This window comes from Motacilla alba, chromosome 4 (genome assembly GCF_015832195.1).
Source record: "Motacilla alba alba isolate MOTALB_02 chromosome 4, Motacilla_alba_V1.0_pri, whole genome shotgun sequence".
NCBI classification, from domain to species: domain Eukaryota; kingdom Metazoa; phylum Chordata; class Aves; order Passeriformes; family Motacillidae; genus Motacilla; species Motacilla alba.
Genome location: NC_052019.1, coordinates 40,579,870 through 40,594,789, shown reverse-complemented (window position 1 = coordinate 40,594,789; position 14,920 = coordinate 40,579,870). Strand labels below are relative to the sequence as shown.

Genomic DNA, 14,920 nt, shown 5'->3' with positions numbered 1-14,920 from the left:
TATTGCATTATCGGGTGAAAGGATCTGTTCCAAACACGTGTATGGTTCTTACACATCTCAAGTAATTATGCCTAGATCAGGAGCAGAAAGCTACAGAGGAAACTGTACAAGAAAGAAAATCCTTTATTTAGAATGTAAGTTTTGTCTCACCCTGTACTGAAGAGGTAAAGCTTTTATTTTACTTTTCATTGAAAGAGTATTTCACTTTTTATTCACTTTCTTGGTTCAGTTTCTTCTGTTTTATCACCTTGGAAGAGTTTTCACCCGAGACATTAGCCCTAGAGTATGTAGGAGTTAGATTAACTCTTAAACAGTTGTTTGAAGCAAGTGTGATCTTAATTGATATGCTCAAAAGCTAGTCCCCACCTTATAAAAGAAATATTTTGTGGTTGTCTAGTCCTTTTGATCCATTTTTGCCTGTACATTGCCTATTACTGGTGCTGTTTCTTATAGCAGATGTCAAAGTATTTCTTGAGGTTTCCATAGACAACATCCTTTTTGTAAACCCCTCTCAGTTCTGTATCCTTTTATATCAGAAATCAAGAGGCTGGCAGTTCATAATGCCTATTTTGTAGACAACTTTGCCATAGCAACAATGTGGACTTAGATTTCGACTGTGATAAAGGTTTTTCTAATTTTCTAAGTTCACCATTTTGTGGATGTGTTCTTGTATGCACAGATTTCCTTAGTCAGAGAAACTCTTTTGCTTCAGTATCTGACATAGCTGCTCACAGATTACCAGTGCTTTCTGACCACTGGCATCCTGATAAGCTGGTTTTTTTGGAAAAAAAAAAAAAAACCAACAAAACTTTAAAGTCTGAAACACGTGAAATTTAACTCCTCTCTCCAGTTGATCTCAACTGACCAAATTGTTTTGAAACAAGTCTTGCTGTGCTGCTAAATGTTAGCCTTCACATCATAAACCAGATTTTAACTGTTGTGAGTGTTTATGTAATGGGGAATACCATGATCTACTGGTGACAGTAAAATCAAGAGCCAGATAGGAAAGTCTCGAAGTGTTCAAGTAAGACAAAAATCCGTCAAAAAACTTTTCCTCATAAAGAATACGTTTTTGAACACTCCTCTTTGTTCTTTCAGATTGTTTTCCTTAGCATTAGTCATGAAGAGTGGTTAGTGTGTAAAAGTAGTGACATGCTGATATTGGAAATAAATTACATTGTGCATTTTTCTATATTTCAGTGAGTGGCTGGATTGCTACAGAGGGACTGTATTTATAAATTTCACTTCCCCTTAGTTGAAAAACCTCCAGTTTTTATCTAAACTACAGAAAACATTTGCTTTCAAACAGATTAGACGAAATAAAACTGTGCTTCTCAGAGCTCTTGCAGCATTGAAATTTTAGGAAGAGGAAAAAAAGAGGGAAGAACGATTGGACTATTGATGGCAGCTCTTGGGACCTGGCTGTGTTTTGTGCAGCAGCAGCAGCTTTGCTTGGGGCAGAGCCGTGTCCATGCACACAGCCCAGCCTTCGCCTGCCACAGAGCACATCCCAGCCTGTAAGGCACAGCCTGAGTGTGATCCTGGAAACTTTCATGTGCCTGTGTGCCAGGGAGGGGGAGAGAGGGAGACCTAGAGCAGAGGCGAGTAGAGAGGAAGGCAGGGAGAGAAGGGAGCTCTCTTCACACACTGCTGAGGGCTCTCAGAGGCAGACTGAGCGTGCAGCACTCCGGCTGGTGTGCCGTTCAAAGGACAGCATTCATTGACTGTATTCATTGAATCGCTGAAGGACAGACATGACACCCAACTGCTGCTTCTACATGTTCTTGCTTATTGGTACCAAGGGTAAGTGTCCCTGGCTTCCTTTCTTGTTTTGAACATTGCAAAGCAGAGAGCTGATAAACTTCAGGAGCGGATTTCTTTGAAAAACCTCAGTGTTATTTTACATTTCTTCACATCAATTATTTTTCAATTGAATCGAAATGTAATGCAGTCTCTCAAGGTTACTAGCTACATGTCAGGATCAGATGTTTTTTGCACTTAATGCCTTGAGTGTTACTATTAATAGTTATGAGCTGAACTTTAAAAATGAGAAAGAGCTTAAACATTGCCTAAATACTTGCTGTAAATATTTATTGAAGGTACCTGCAGAACTGACTTAACTCAGATGCCATGAAATCCACATTTTAGACTCAGTTCAGTAGTTTGAAGGGATACTGTGCCAGTGCTACTAGAATAGGTAGTTCTCAGAGGGCAGAATGTGTTCAGGCAATGGGAATTTTTAGCATGATAGGCAGTATAACATGCAAGAAGGAGACTGAATTCAATTGTAGTTTTCCTTCAGATGCAAATCACTTCAGTGTGATGGGAGTTACACCAAACATACTGCTTACTTTAGTTGTGTTTTCTTCATTTCATTTGAGTACCCTGTTTTTATGTGCTTCTTATGACTTGGTAAAGCTGTCCCTGTGAAGCTGCTGATGCTGATCTATATGCTGAAATTTCCCAATGATTATCATCTTCTTTAGTTGTAATAATTATAAGTTACTTTCTATTGCACAACGCCAATACTAAAATAGTGTTTTTCATTAATTGCAGAGATGAAAACAGCTACTCTTTACAATATGAATAGTTTTGTTAAAATAATAGGAGCAAAAAGTCAAATTCTGTCATCTTCTTTTGTATTGTGCAACAGCTTGTTGTCTTTCCTGTTTTTAAATGAAATAATTTTGGGTTCATGTGTTCATAGGATGCTGCTTAAGATAAGATTTGTAAGGGGTATTGCCCCCACTAGGAGTTTGGGAAATAGAGCTGTATACACAGCTATTTTTCTAGCTGCAAAATTCAATTAAATCAGTGGAAAAACTCTAAGAAGTTCCTGTACGTTTTAGAGGAATACATAATTGCAACCTGCATGCATGAAATAACTGATATTAATGTATTTGGAATTAAGAAAGCAGCAATAATGACATAATATCAAACCTGTGAGCAAGGTCTGGTTTCAAATGCACCTGCATTTTCCGTGAGCTATAATTCAATATTTAAAGTAGTACTTCCAGTTATGCAGAATAAAGGCTAAGGGTTTTCAACAAATTAAGCCTTTCACATTACTGTTTTTTATGCCAAAACATTAAAACATAGAAACATTCATAAAATACGTGCAAATTGTTGCTATAATTTCTGCTGTTAAATTCATCTCTGCTATGGTGTTTATGAAACATTGGAATATATAAAAGCATACTGCAAAATAGGATAGCAAATGAGGACTGTAAATGACTACAAGCCATGACATGATGGCTGTTACCTTTTTCGGTTTATACATCATATATAGTGTATTATAAAAAAAACACATGGTTTATCTAGATTTGTAAAGTGAGGAGTGAATTCATAGATTAAAACACTTTCATGCCTGGAGTCTCTGACACCTGTTAGTGCTCTGTTTTGCACCAAAATTAGCTCCTGTTTAGTGTCCCATCTCCTCACCTTGCTCAGTGCACAGTTCACAGCTTCACCGCCTTTCAGAGTTTTAGTCAACAATGCAAATTATAACCACACCTACAAGCTAACTGATTTCATCTGCTCAACAGACATCAGCTCTGCTCAAGCCTTTAGGCTAGCTGGTATTAAACATTCCTAGAGTAAGGATTTTTTTTTTTTGGTGGATGGCTGCAAGTTCAGCTGCGTTTTGTTGTGGACGTTTTTATGTTTGGTGCTGGTATTTTATTTTAATTTCTTTAAAGTCACATATCCTTCTAATTCTTTAAAAAGTAAAATAAGCAGTATATATTATACAAAAGCTACTCATTTGATTTACCCAGATCCATTTAAGCTGTGTCCCTTCAGTTTTCCATTCAGCAGCTGAAGTTCAATCACTGTTTTACTCTCTTCCTTGAGATTCTTCATTAAATCCCTTTTTTTTATGTATGAAAAACCTTTCCCTCCAAAATCTAAATAAACAAATTAATTCAAGCAATCAAGCTTTGTAAGTACTGGCAACCACTTGAGTATCTTCCCAAGTGGAATACACTGTCCCTGGTAGAGCTCTCTATGAAAACAAAGCAGCATGTGTGTCATGGTTTTTCTCCACACAACAGCAGTGGTTATAACATGGAGATAAGTAAATTCAGACTCCAGCTGTGGAACTGGCAGCACTGGATGTGTAGCCAGGATGAACTTCTGCCTGGATGGTACCCCCCCCTTGCAAAGCTAGCAGGTCACTTCAGGTGTGTGGCTGGCATTGCACTGGCTGCTGCTGCGTCTTTTCTCTTAGCAAAACACTCAGCTGTAACTGCTGCAATCACTGTACTGCACGGCTGTGCCCCTAGAGTGCCTTTGATTGGCTTTCTGGGGACAAAAACTATTTTATCCTCCTGGACCTTGGCTACGTGACAGGATCTCAAACAATTCATTTATCAATCATTAAGCAAAACAGAAGAACATTAGTATTGAAAAGTATTCAAAGTGAGTTCCAAAAGGGATTTGGCAGGCTTCTTGTGCAAAACAATTACAACTCTTACAATTTTAACCCTTTATGCTCTGTGCCTCTACCTGCTGCTTCTAATCCTATTTCTGCTTGTACCTCCAGCTCCTTTAGCCTCCTCTTTCTGTTCTCCCCTCATATTTTTTCCATCCTTTACCCTCACTTTAAAACGCCAAGGACAACTTTCTTTAAACCATCTGAATCTCATTACTTGTTCTGGTGCTTCATGCAGGTGACAGCTGTTTTCAAGGCCAAGATCTTTTATACCAAATGCTTTCTGTCAAATTTGCGGAAGAGACAATCCTGAATCCTTCAGAAAATTGCAAGTTTATGATTGTGCTCCTGTTTACATAGTTTGTAGCATATTTTAAGATTCTTTTCAGATTTGTAAATAGGAAAGTGAAATTACTTCAGCCTTTGCACAAGCTCAAATAATCATTGTGTAATAATAATGTTTGGTTATTTCTTTCATTTAACTTGGGCATTAATTTGTCTGGCTTCCCTGTAGTTTGAAGAACAATGTGCATCTTGTGAATCAACATGAGCATAACATGAAAATCAGTATATTTGCAGAAAATTGGTGATTCAAGCTAGATTTCCTGAGGAAAATTTACCCTAGTATCAGTTAAAGGATGGTGAAAAATCTACTGAATGGTAAACTGAAACTTTGAAAGTTAGATCCTGTAGCTGCTGCTTGGGCAAGAATGTTTTCACCTCTTTGTTAACAGCCCCAGGAGCTACCCAAGTTGAAAACCCATATTGACTGTTTATAGCAACTCTATCAGACTTGAACCATTTGCTCTGATATTTTATGTGCAATCTGTGGACCTTGAGCAAGAAGACAAGCAAAACTTTTCCAAATTTTTTTCTGAATCTGAGGAATCATTATTTTGCCTACATTGATCACTTTGGATAATCTTGCATTAAGCAAAGCATTTTCTTAAACAGTACTTTTGAAGTATCCCTCTATAATATCACTGTGCCAGAGAGACAGTCTTCTGACAGGTCATCCCACTAGAGCTGATGAGGCTGCTCAAGCCTGGTTGCAGTAAAGTGAAAATAACCTTTTCTAATAGATGTTACTTGCTGCTAGAGACCAGTGTGACACTCAGAGGATCTGCCACCAGCCACCTCAGCATGAGTTTTCTCTTGAGTGCCATGACTTTGAAGCCATCAAATCAGACTTTCAAATAGCTTGTGCAAGGCTGGGAGGCACAAGAAGCTGAGAGGATCAGGAAGTCATAATTGTTGTGTCTGAAAGACAGAGGAGGTGAAAATGTATTGGGAAGGACTGTAAAAGGACAACAAAGGTAGAGATGAAAGGGACAGGTAGATGGGACAATGGAACAGAGAGCTGAGGGAAAAGGCTAATGCTACTTAGAAAGGGAAAATGGAAATTAGGAGGACTGTTAGTCCAGGAGAGTAGAGACTGAGGAAAGGGATGTGAGAGAGGGAGCCAGCAGGGAACAGAAAGTTAATTAAAGGAGAAGAACAGGGAGTTCTGAGAGAGGGGAGTAACATCTGAAGAATGAAGTCAGAGGATGGTGAGATCAGAACTAGGATTCTGTACAGAAAGAAGGGGATGAGATGATGGGAAGCAGGTAGTGATCAGACAAAAAAGGATGGGAGTGAAGCATCTGGGGTGAGACAAAGATGGCCCTGAGCAGAAAAAGGAGCTGTGCTTGGTAGGGTGAGGTCTGTATTACAAAGCCAGAATGAAGCCCAAGATTGTCCTGTGACTTACTGACTTCTTTCAAAATGTCTCCTCCTGAGCAGCGCCTCTGCTCAGAGGCTGGTAATCAGCACTGTCAGATCACTCTAGCCTCTCAAAAAACAAAGGTCTGGAGAGCTGAAGGATCTGAACTAGTGATGCAGCATGCTGTCCTGTTATAAAATGCTGGAGGGAAACTGATTTCCTCTTCTAATAGTAAATGTTACCTATGTCAGAGAATGTTTTAATTTTGTAAACTCAATGCTTAGGAATTTAGGCAAAGAACACAATCTTAATTTGTGCTATGTGCCCATACTGAATTTTCTTCATGTTATAACTCCACAGAAACACATTCTTTGTGTCCTGCATTAAAAGGATGAATCAAAAATTATGGTGAATTATGCTGCCTGTGTGATCTCTTCTTCATTTGCTGAAGAAGATTAAGATAAAATGTGGATGAGGCTGGGGATTACAAAATAAAGGCCATTTCATGAAATCAACTGAACTCTGCTGTGGAAAACTTTTCCTGTTTTTTGCTCTAAAAGCCTTACAAATGGATAATAATTATATAGCAGATTTTCTGGGGGTTTTGGTTTGATCATCCTGATGTGGCAGTGCTCATTGCATGGTTCCCACTGACGTCTGTAAAAGCTGTGCTCTAAGTACTCTGTGAAACTGACTGAGTCAGAAAGTAAAAACCTCAAATTAGCAGAAACCCTTGTCATACATATGTTAATGTCTCAGGTCCCCATCTGGGCAATAATATCATATTCTAAACTGTAATCCAAGTAATCTCTGAAGACTTAAAAGTGGGAAGTCTAATTATTTTAGCAGTATGAGGAACTAATTAGGAACTTAATGTTGAAGCTTCTAAGTGGTTAAACTGTAGACTAAAGAGCAAGATGCCAGTAATACACTAGAAGACTAATCAAAGCATTGATAAAATGCCTTTAGTAATATATGGAGGTGTGTTATCAGAAATGTATGAAATATAGAGATCTTGAGTTTGAATCCAGGTGTGGATTACATGTTGCTAATAATGGATGCTGCACATAAAGTGGCTGTGTATAAGCAAAGAAGTAATGCAGAGTCTTGCGCTCACTCCCTGCTGTGTGTCCCCCAAGGCACATGAGGGATCCAACATGCAGCTGACTGGTGTGACAGGGCAAGACAAATACACCAGGAAGAAAGACTGATGGGAAAACAAAGGTTTGAACGAGTCTAAGGAGCCACCAGCTGTGGCCTGATGGGGAGATGCAGCCCTGGGAGCACAGGCTGAATTAATGTCGTGGTGTGAGGGTAGACAGGCAGTGGGAAGAAGAGCCCAGCAGCAGTGACTCTGATCCTGAGGGATCTGTGCCTGTGAGATGACTTAGCAGAGCTTATGCAGAGGGGATGTTAAATCACCCAGTCCCCTGTAGCACAGCTCGTGGTGTTCCACCCAGCTGCTCTGCACCAATCCTGAGGCTTTATTTGGTCAAAGTGGTCTGTCTCAGTCAAGTCAGTGCTTCCTCCAGAGAAGAGCAAGCGTCAATACAGCACTGGGAGTGGGAGAGACTGTGCAGTCACTGAGGCTCAAAGGCATGCACAAGTCTGTCAAAGCAGGTGAACATTACCTCCTTCTCCTCTGTTCTGCAGAAGAAATAACTGGCTTGACCTGGGAGAAGAGACCTTTCCCACCACAGACCTGATTGTCAATGTTATGCTCAACATAGGGAAAAAGGCGTAGTGCTTGGAAGAGTAGAAGTGGAATTTTTAAGCTTAGAAATATATTTTTGCCCTGGTTTTTTTTGGTTTGGTTTGGTTTGGTTTTTTTTTCAAATAGATAGGAATAGATCAACTCTTTTTTGGAATATGCTAAGAGCAGAATCCCTTAATGAAACTGCCCACATCATAGTTCAAGCCAATTTTTGTGTGTATGGGGAAGAAAATGACAAAATTCATGAATTTAAAAGCTGTGTGATTGAATGCCTTGATTAGTCTGGAGTACTTAATAGCAATACACTTGACAAAGATAATCTGAATTTCTAGAAGTTTTATTCAAGAAGGTCCATCTACCATAAAAATATGCTTCTTGACCTCATTTTTTTGACTCCAATTCCATGTAAAACATGTGAATCAATTGTTATGTAGTCTTACCTAGAAATTATAGACAGTGGTTTTCAGTCATAAATTCTTTTCTAGTAATCAAGTAATGCTGCAAACATGCATTTATAAATCCTGCTTTTTCTTCAGTATGGATTCTCAGCACCATGCAGAAAGAGTACAGCCACTTACTACTTTTTCTAAAAACATATCAGAAACAGATTGTTTTTTCTATATCCCTAAAACTTAGATGTCACATGAGGTCTTTGCTTTTCTTGAAATGGTGTAACAAAAATTAAATACCTTGTACATCTTTCTGTTCTATCACTATTTGGTTAAATTTTCATTTTTTCTTTTATAATCTTTTATTTGCATATTCACTGCTTTCACATCATCATTTAACTAGATTGGTTTCTTGGTTTGTAGATTGGCTCCACAGAGCAGGCTCTCACTTCTGGCAATGAGAAAACAGTGTCAGGAGCAGACACCATCCTCTTTTAGTTTAGATGAAGTGGCATGAAATTAAGAGAAGCAGGAGCTATAGACTATGTGAAGGTTAAATGCACAGCAATTCACACAAAAATATTGCTTAGTCAAAGTGCATCCAAAACAGGGCCACACTTCTGAATGCTGTTTCTTGTTATATTTTCTAATTTGGATATCCACACTTCCAAATATGTGCTGCTAATGTGACATTTCTTTATGTACATTAATAAATGCATAAAATCTACAAGATATAATTTAAAGATCTGTTGCTCTTAATCTTCAGGCACATTTTGATACAACCTGCACAAGAAGAAATAAGCCAGATGTCTCTGGTCATGGGGTCCAAACAGCTGGGTAACATGATCTCAGAGGCTTTTTCCAACCTAAATTAGTCCCCAGTTCTGTGGTTTAACCAGCTAACATTATTCACTTGATGAAGGTCAGAAATCCTATTAACCTGAGATAATTTCTGTTTTATGCACTTAACTGGAGTGTCACAACTTTTAGTGGTGAGTTATGTGTACTCATAGTGGAATACAGCAGAGATTGGAAAACTTGTGATGTTTAAATCGAAGCAAAGATTAATGAGTCAGAATCCAATAATAATGCATTTATTTAAGCACATTCTGCAAATTGATTTTTCACAAAATACTTCTGTGAGTTCTTGGAAAACAGATTTGCTAAAATATTTCACTTCAAAACAGAGCAACAAAGGGTTCCATATTTTATTATACTTAAGGAGGGTGGAATCTCGTAGGGCACAGGGCACAGCCACCTCCCAAATCTGAACTTGTAGTTCTATATTCCATTTAAATTCTTAATAGTTATAAATGGTTCTTAGTAACAAAGGTATGTGAATTAATAAAATATATCAGACAGTCCTGTCTCTGGCTGACCAGGAAATAATGCATTTTCATTGTTACAAGATTAATCTTGAGTGTGCTTCAGAGCTTCACTTCAAATTATGCTGGCTTGGTTCCATTTGTAAGAACTATTATTGCAATCCTTTTAGTCTTTTCTAAAACCACAATAAAGGGAGAAAAAAGAAAAAGAGAAAACCCCCCCAGATTATGTTTCATATTTCAAATACAGCATTAGGGCTCCCAAGACACTTTTTCTCTGTTTAGAGTCTTCGAAAAAGCATAACTGAGATTATTTTTTAAAGACTTATTGGGATTGTGCTACCTGGGAGAAGAGGAAAAATAGTGGAACCTGAAATTGTGGCTGATGTCCAGCTTGCTTAGCTCTAGTGCCTCTGTAGCAAAATAAGAGATTAGAGAGCAAAAGAAGACAGAGAAAGAGATAATAGAATCTCCCACTGCCACCCTTCAGGTTCTTTTCCTCAGACTGTTTGGGCTGGCTGTTCTCAAACTTATTTTTCTATCATCAGCACTGCAAGATGCTCATTCTACCATGTTGTTGGGGTTTTGTGGGGTTTTTCCTCCATCCCAAGAACATACCAAAGTTGGAATAAATTGCATAATTTAGCGATAACTTCTGGCTTGGGGTGGGGGTGAGAGTGTAAATACTTCACAGGAAACAAATGGAAGACAGGCTTGCCCTGTTTGACAGAAGAAAAGTTAAGCAGTTGGTTATGATCTTTTAGGCTTTTTCTGCCTTGAGGACAAGTTAATGATAAGCAGGTAATTCTTATCTGTTCTGTTCTTTTGCAAAATAATGTCTTCCTACAATCTGAATATCAGCAAGTAATTTCCATGTTCATTGCCTTTCTAGTTTCATTCCCCCTTCTCATTGCAGCTTTCTCTTAAGGCTTTGCTACAAGTACTTTTTGTCTCATCTGCTGGGTTTCTTTTTGCTTGAATGCTTTTCTTCCATGCATGAATGCACATGTACACAAACTTCCTCCTGTATATGACATTGTGTCATGAAGTCACTTAAATCTGCCTTTTGTTTATGGAAACTTAAGAGAAATATTACAAATGTCTGTTGTTTGTAATTTAAATAATTTAGTTTTCACTAGTCAAGTGTTTCACTTTTGCTTACTTTATGCATGGCTGGCTGGATTAACTTGCTGAAAGCAGCAAGTCAGAAATTCATGTACTTATAGTAATCTCTAACTACTGTCCTTACGTATTGAAATTCTGAATGCTGGTTATCTAGATGAGGTGAATGTTGCTTGAGGGACACTAATTTATTGATAAACATCTGTCCTTAATTTTTTTGGTTAAAGTTTATTTTCAATTATGGGATTGCTCAGATTAAAAAAAAAAAAAAAAAAAGAACATTCATTAGCATACTACTATATTATAAGGTACAAAATAATTGTAAGATACCTGGCAAATATTGCAATAGAAGAAACCTTTTACCCCGGGATTACAAAACTGCAAAAATGCCATTCCAGGTATGAAACTTCATAGGTAATTTTTAATTGGGCTTTTTTTTTTTTTTTTTTAATTGCATTACCTCATAAATGCTGCATTTCAAATGAAGGGGGAAAAAATTACTTGCAACAAACTTCTTTTCTCTTTGGAGCTCAAAGAACCAGGCCAAACACACTCAATAGTGGTTGTGAGAAAGAATTAACTCCTGGGAGAGCAGTTTTCTTTATTTTGTTGGTTAACCCTTCGCCTTCCAGGCCCTCCAGGTGGATGGTACTGACTAGCACAGTGTATTTAACACATTTAGATTGGTGCCTTCATTTCTATGCAATACCTAACACCACTTGAACAAAACCCCAGTGTTTCATACAGCCAGCTTTCAACTTGATATTGCACTGCTGTGAAAAAGAAATTAGTGAAACTGGGGAGTAACACTGAGGCAAAAAGCACAGGAGCAAAGGAAAACCTACCTTGATGTCTTTTCTATTGGAAAATCATGTCAGAATATGGAGCTAGAACTTTTTTCTAAACAGAAATAATACTCAGATATCGTTTAAATTCTGTTTATTTGGAGAGAGGAAGAAGAGGGGAAGTGGAGCAATAAAAAGGTTTGATTCTGTTCATTAATTTGTGTCTTTGTTAGGTATTATGCTGAGCTCTCATCCTCTGAGAAAGCCCTACAAAATTGGAGGGCTTGGATGGAACTTATTTTACTTCATGTTGGGGCTTTTAGAAGTATTATCTCTTTCGGTTCCTTATGCACTTATTCTAAGTTCTGTGCAATCAGAACAAAACAACAAATTAATAAAAGGTATAAAAGCCAAATCCTGTGGCATTGTGCCATGTCACCAGTCTGAGTTGTTCTACTGGCAGTTTCCAGCCTTGGAGAGGATTTATCTGGCAGTTAGACAACAAGGATCTTCCAACCCTATAACTGTATTAGTCAGACTGAATTATCTGTGGCATAACTGATAACATGTGATGTTGTTGTGAGATTGGAGTAGATATTTTCAAAAAAGATAGCACAAATTTTCTGCTCTGGAAAATGCTTCTGAAATGATATTGTATAATCCACAGCAAGATATGAAGGTGCTTTATGAAATTAAAATCCAAGATAACTACCAGATTGGCATGCAAGAGTCATAATATATGCACCATTTTGCTAAAATCCATTGCACTATATTGTGTTTAAATGGAAGCAAATATAAACTTAGTTGTGTAGTTCAAGTACTACATATTCCTAGTGTGACATCTAATATAGTTTGCTAAAGATAAATGTAATGCAATAAAACTGAAAGTGTATTTCTGGTTGCAAAAGTAATAGCTAAATATTAAAAAAAAAAAAATCTAGTGTTTTAGAAATGAATCTGTCATACTGAATAAATGACACTGTGTCACTCACACCCAATCAAACCTAAAATTAAAAACACAATGCATATGCAATAAATACATATTTTTGGAAAATGTTATGGACTTCAGGGCTGGACAATTATCAAAACAGAGGCACAAATTGCAGAAAAGGCAGTGTGATGATAACAGGTTGATTACACTTCTGTGAGTGCCCTGTACAGATATTTAAATCCTTTAAGCCACAGACACTTTGTCTCAAGCATTAATGCCAAAGAATCTATTGCCACTAGATCAAGGTCTATTTTGGTCTACAAATTTTGCCCAAGGGTGTGTACATTAACAACACTAAAGTACAAGTGTATAAACTCTGTTTTGTTCTTGTATGAAACTGGAATCTATTTTCAATATGCTATTTATGCACAGTTTAAATTCTAGTTTTATTGATATTTAATAATATGAGATTCCTGTTACATTTTCCCAGATATCACTAGAAAGCTTTTCCTAAAAGAAAATTTTGGGAGAGTCTTTATAAAATTACGTGATGGAAAAAAAAACATTCTCACTGATAAATTTATAATAAGTTAAATGAAATTATGCAGAAGTTAACTTTTTATTTCTATCCTTAAATATATTAACTTCATCCTTGTCTCAGTTATATATTACTCAAAAATCCTGTGTTTAGTGGGAAGAAGCTGAAAATTCTGAACAAAACCAGGAAAATTAATCTAAGAATGAACTTCATCTCTTCACTCACTTCTACATATGGTTGTAATGGTCAAATTCAGACAACAAATTATTTTTTAAAAGTATCTTTTAGGCTGTATCTTCTGTTATTCGGTGATTCAAATGCATCTGATCAAAGTTAGTCACTAGTCACTTCTATTCTTTGTTAATAATTAATTAAACATCTTGTAAGTTAAAGTAATTCATAGTTGTAAACTTTTATAACCTTGTTCTGATAATGTTCTGATGATTCATCTTTACAAATGAAGGTAATAGGCCTAGGAGACCAGTTCTATGTTATGCTAAAGGTTTTCCGAAGCCATTTCACATGCCCTTAATATACCATTCAGCAGAACAGGATATTTTTTAATCAACTGCCAGCTTGAAGTATTCAAGCTAGCACAAAAATTACAGGTGAAATCGATTTTAACTTCAATATTTTCTGAGTTGATTCTGTTTTATTAGAACAAAACATTCTGTATCAAAGCAAGAATATTTTCAGACTCCTGTTTCTCCAGCCCATCTCCCACTGTGTCTAGAAGTACAGCAACTAAAAAAAGTTATGTAAGAGTGGAAAAGTGCCACCAGTTTTGCATGAGTGCATTTGAAGAACTTGGGCTTTTGTAGGTAAAATAATTTCCCATCAGAAAAGTACAGGGTGGATTCTTCAGTACCATAATCATTCCTCAGTTCTTGGCATCTAAGGAGCCTTTTTAAAAAGCAATTGGATTTCCTCAACCATTTTGAAGTGCTAACTCACTTAAAGTGGGGAAAAACAAGTTAGCTTATTTGGCTGATGGAATTCATGAGTCATTTTGGATTCATGACACTGGACTTCATGTTATTCAAATTCCTGAAAACACAAAAATATTGTCCTGGTATTATGATATGCCTTTATTTGAACCTATATGTGGCACAGTTGAGACTGGTGTGACTGCTGGGTACCAAGCAATGAGTAATGCCTTAGGTTAATTTCAGTGCTCATGACTCAGCCCCCCTTAGCCCAGAACTGTTCCCTTTACAGAGTCATCCTCGCTTATTTTATGGAACCTACAAGTGCTAAATCTGTGTTCTTGTAGGGCACATGTGCCTTATTTGGTTTCTCAAACAGCACTTGTGACCCAATCACTGTATTTCAAAGAATGCACAAAACTGGGAAGCCTAATTAATCAATTTAGTTGGAAGCCAAGCCATGTTGTCCTGGGAACATCTTGTTCTTGGCTTTCCCAAATGCGTTTCTTCTTTCAATTTCATTTTATGACTGTTTGAAGAGGGGCTATCATGTTCTTTCCCCAGTGATTCCGCATCCATGCTACAGAGTAAAAAGCCTTATCATATTTACTAGATGACAACCCAACTCATGCTTATTCCTTTAGCAAAGGAAAGCAGTGTTAACTTAGTCAGGTATTTAAAGACAAGCAGGGAAAATTATCCACTTTCTTCCTCACCGCACGCGTCTTGTAGCAGTAAGCATCTCAAAGCAGCCGGTCTGGACAAGTTTAAAAAGTGCACAACAGAAATTCTTGTTTTCTTTTTGAAAATTTGAGATTAATCTGGAGGATTGCAGAGGACCCTAAATACACAACAGTCAGAAATATTTAATTTGCAGTATCATGAACATGCTGCTAAGTAGAACATTTTTCTGTATTGAGACAAGAGTCAGAAAGAAGTTTTTTTTTGTGGTTTTGTTGTTTGTACTGATACCAGTTCACCTATTTATTTTCTCTTTTTCTTGAAACATTGTAAATATTTTAATATTTATTCTTAATATTATGAAAAGAAATTTCC

At 37.1% G+C, this 14,920-nt stretch overlaps 1 protein-coding gene across 3 annotated transcripts in view; it reads left to right on the top strand.

Annotated features, from left to right (window-relative positions):
- The first annotated feature begins 1,351 nt into the window (after positions 1–1,351).
- The window catches only part of RXFP1 (relaxin family peptide receptor 1), a 48,730-nt gene continuing 35,161 nt past the window's right edge, over positions 1,352–14,920 (top strand). For 2 of the 3 annotated variants that reach the window (XM_038134748.1, XM_038134747.1), the window contains exon 1: positions 1,352–1,803. In XM_038134748.1, coding sequence (XP_037990676.1) covers positions 1,755–1,803 — 49 coding nt within the window. In that variant the 5' untranslated portion in view covers positions 1,352–1,754. Of the gene's footprint in view, positions 1,804–10,261; positions 10,364–14,920 lie in introns of those variants that run through there. The other variant, XM_038134749.1, reaches the window with a different exon arrangement.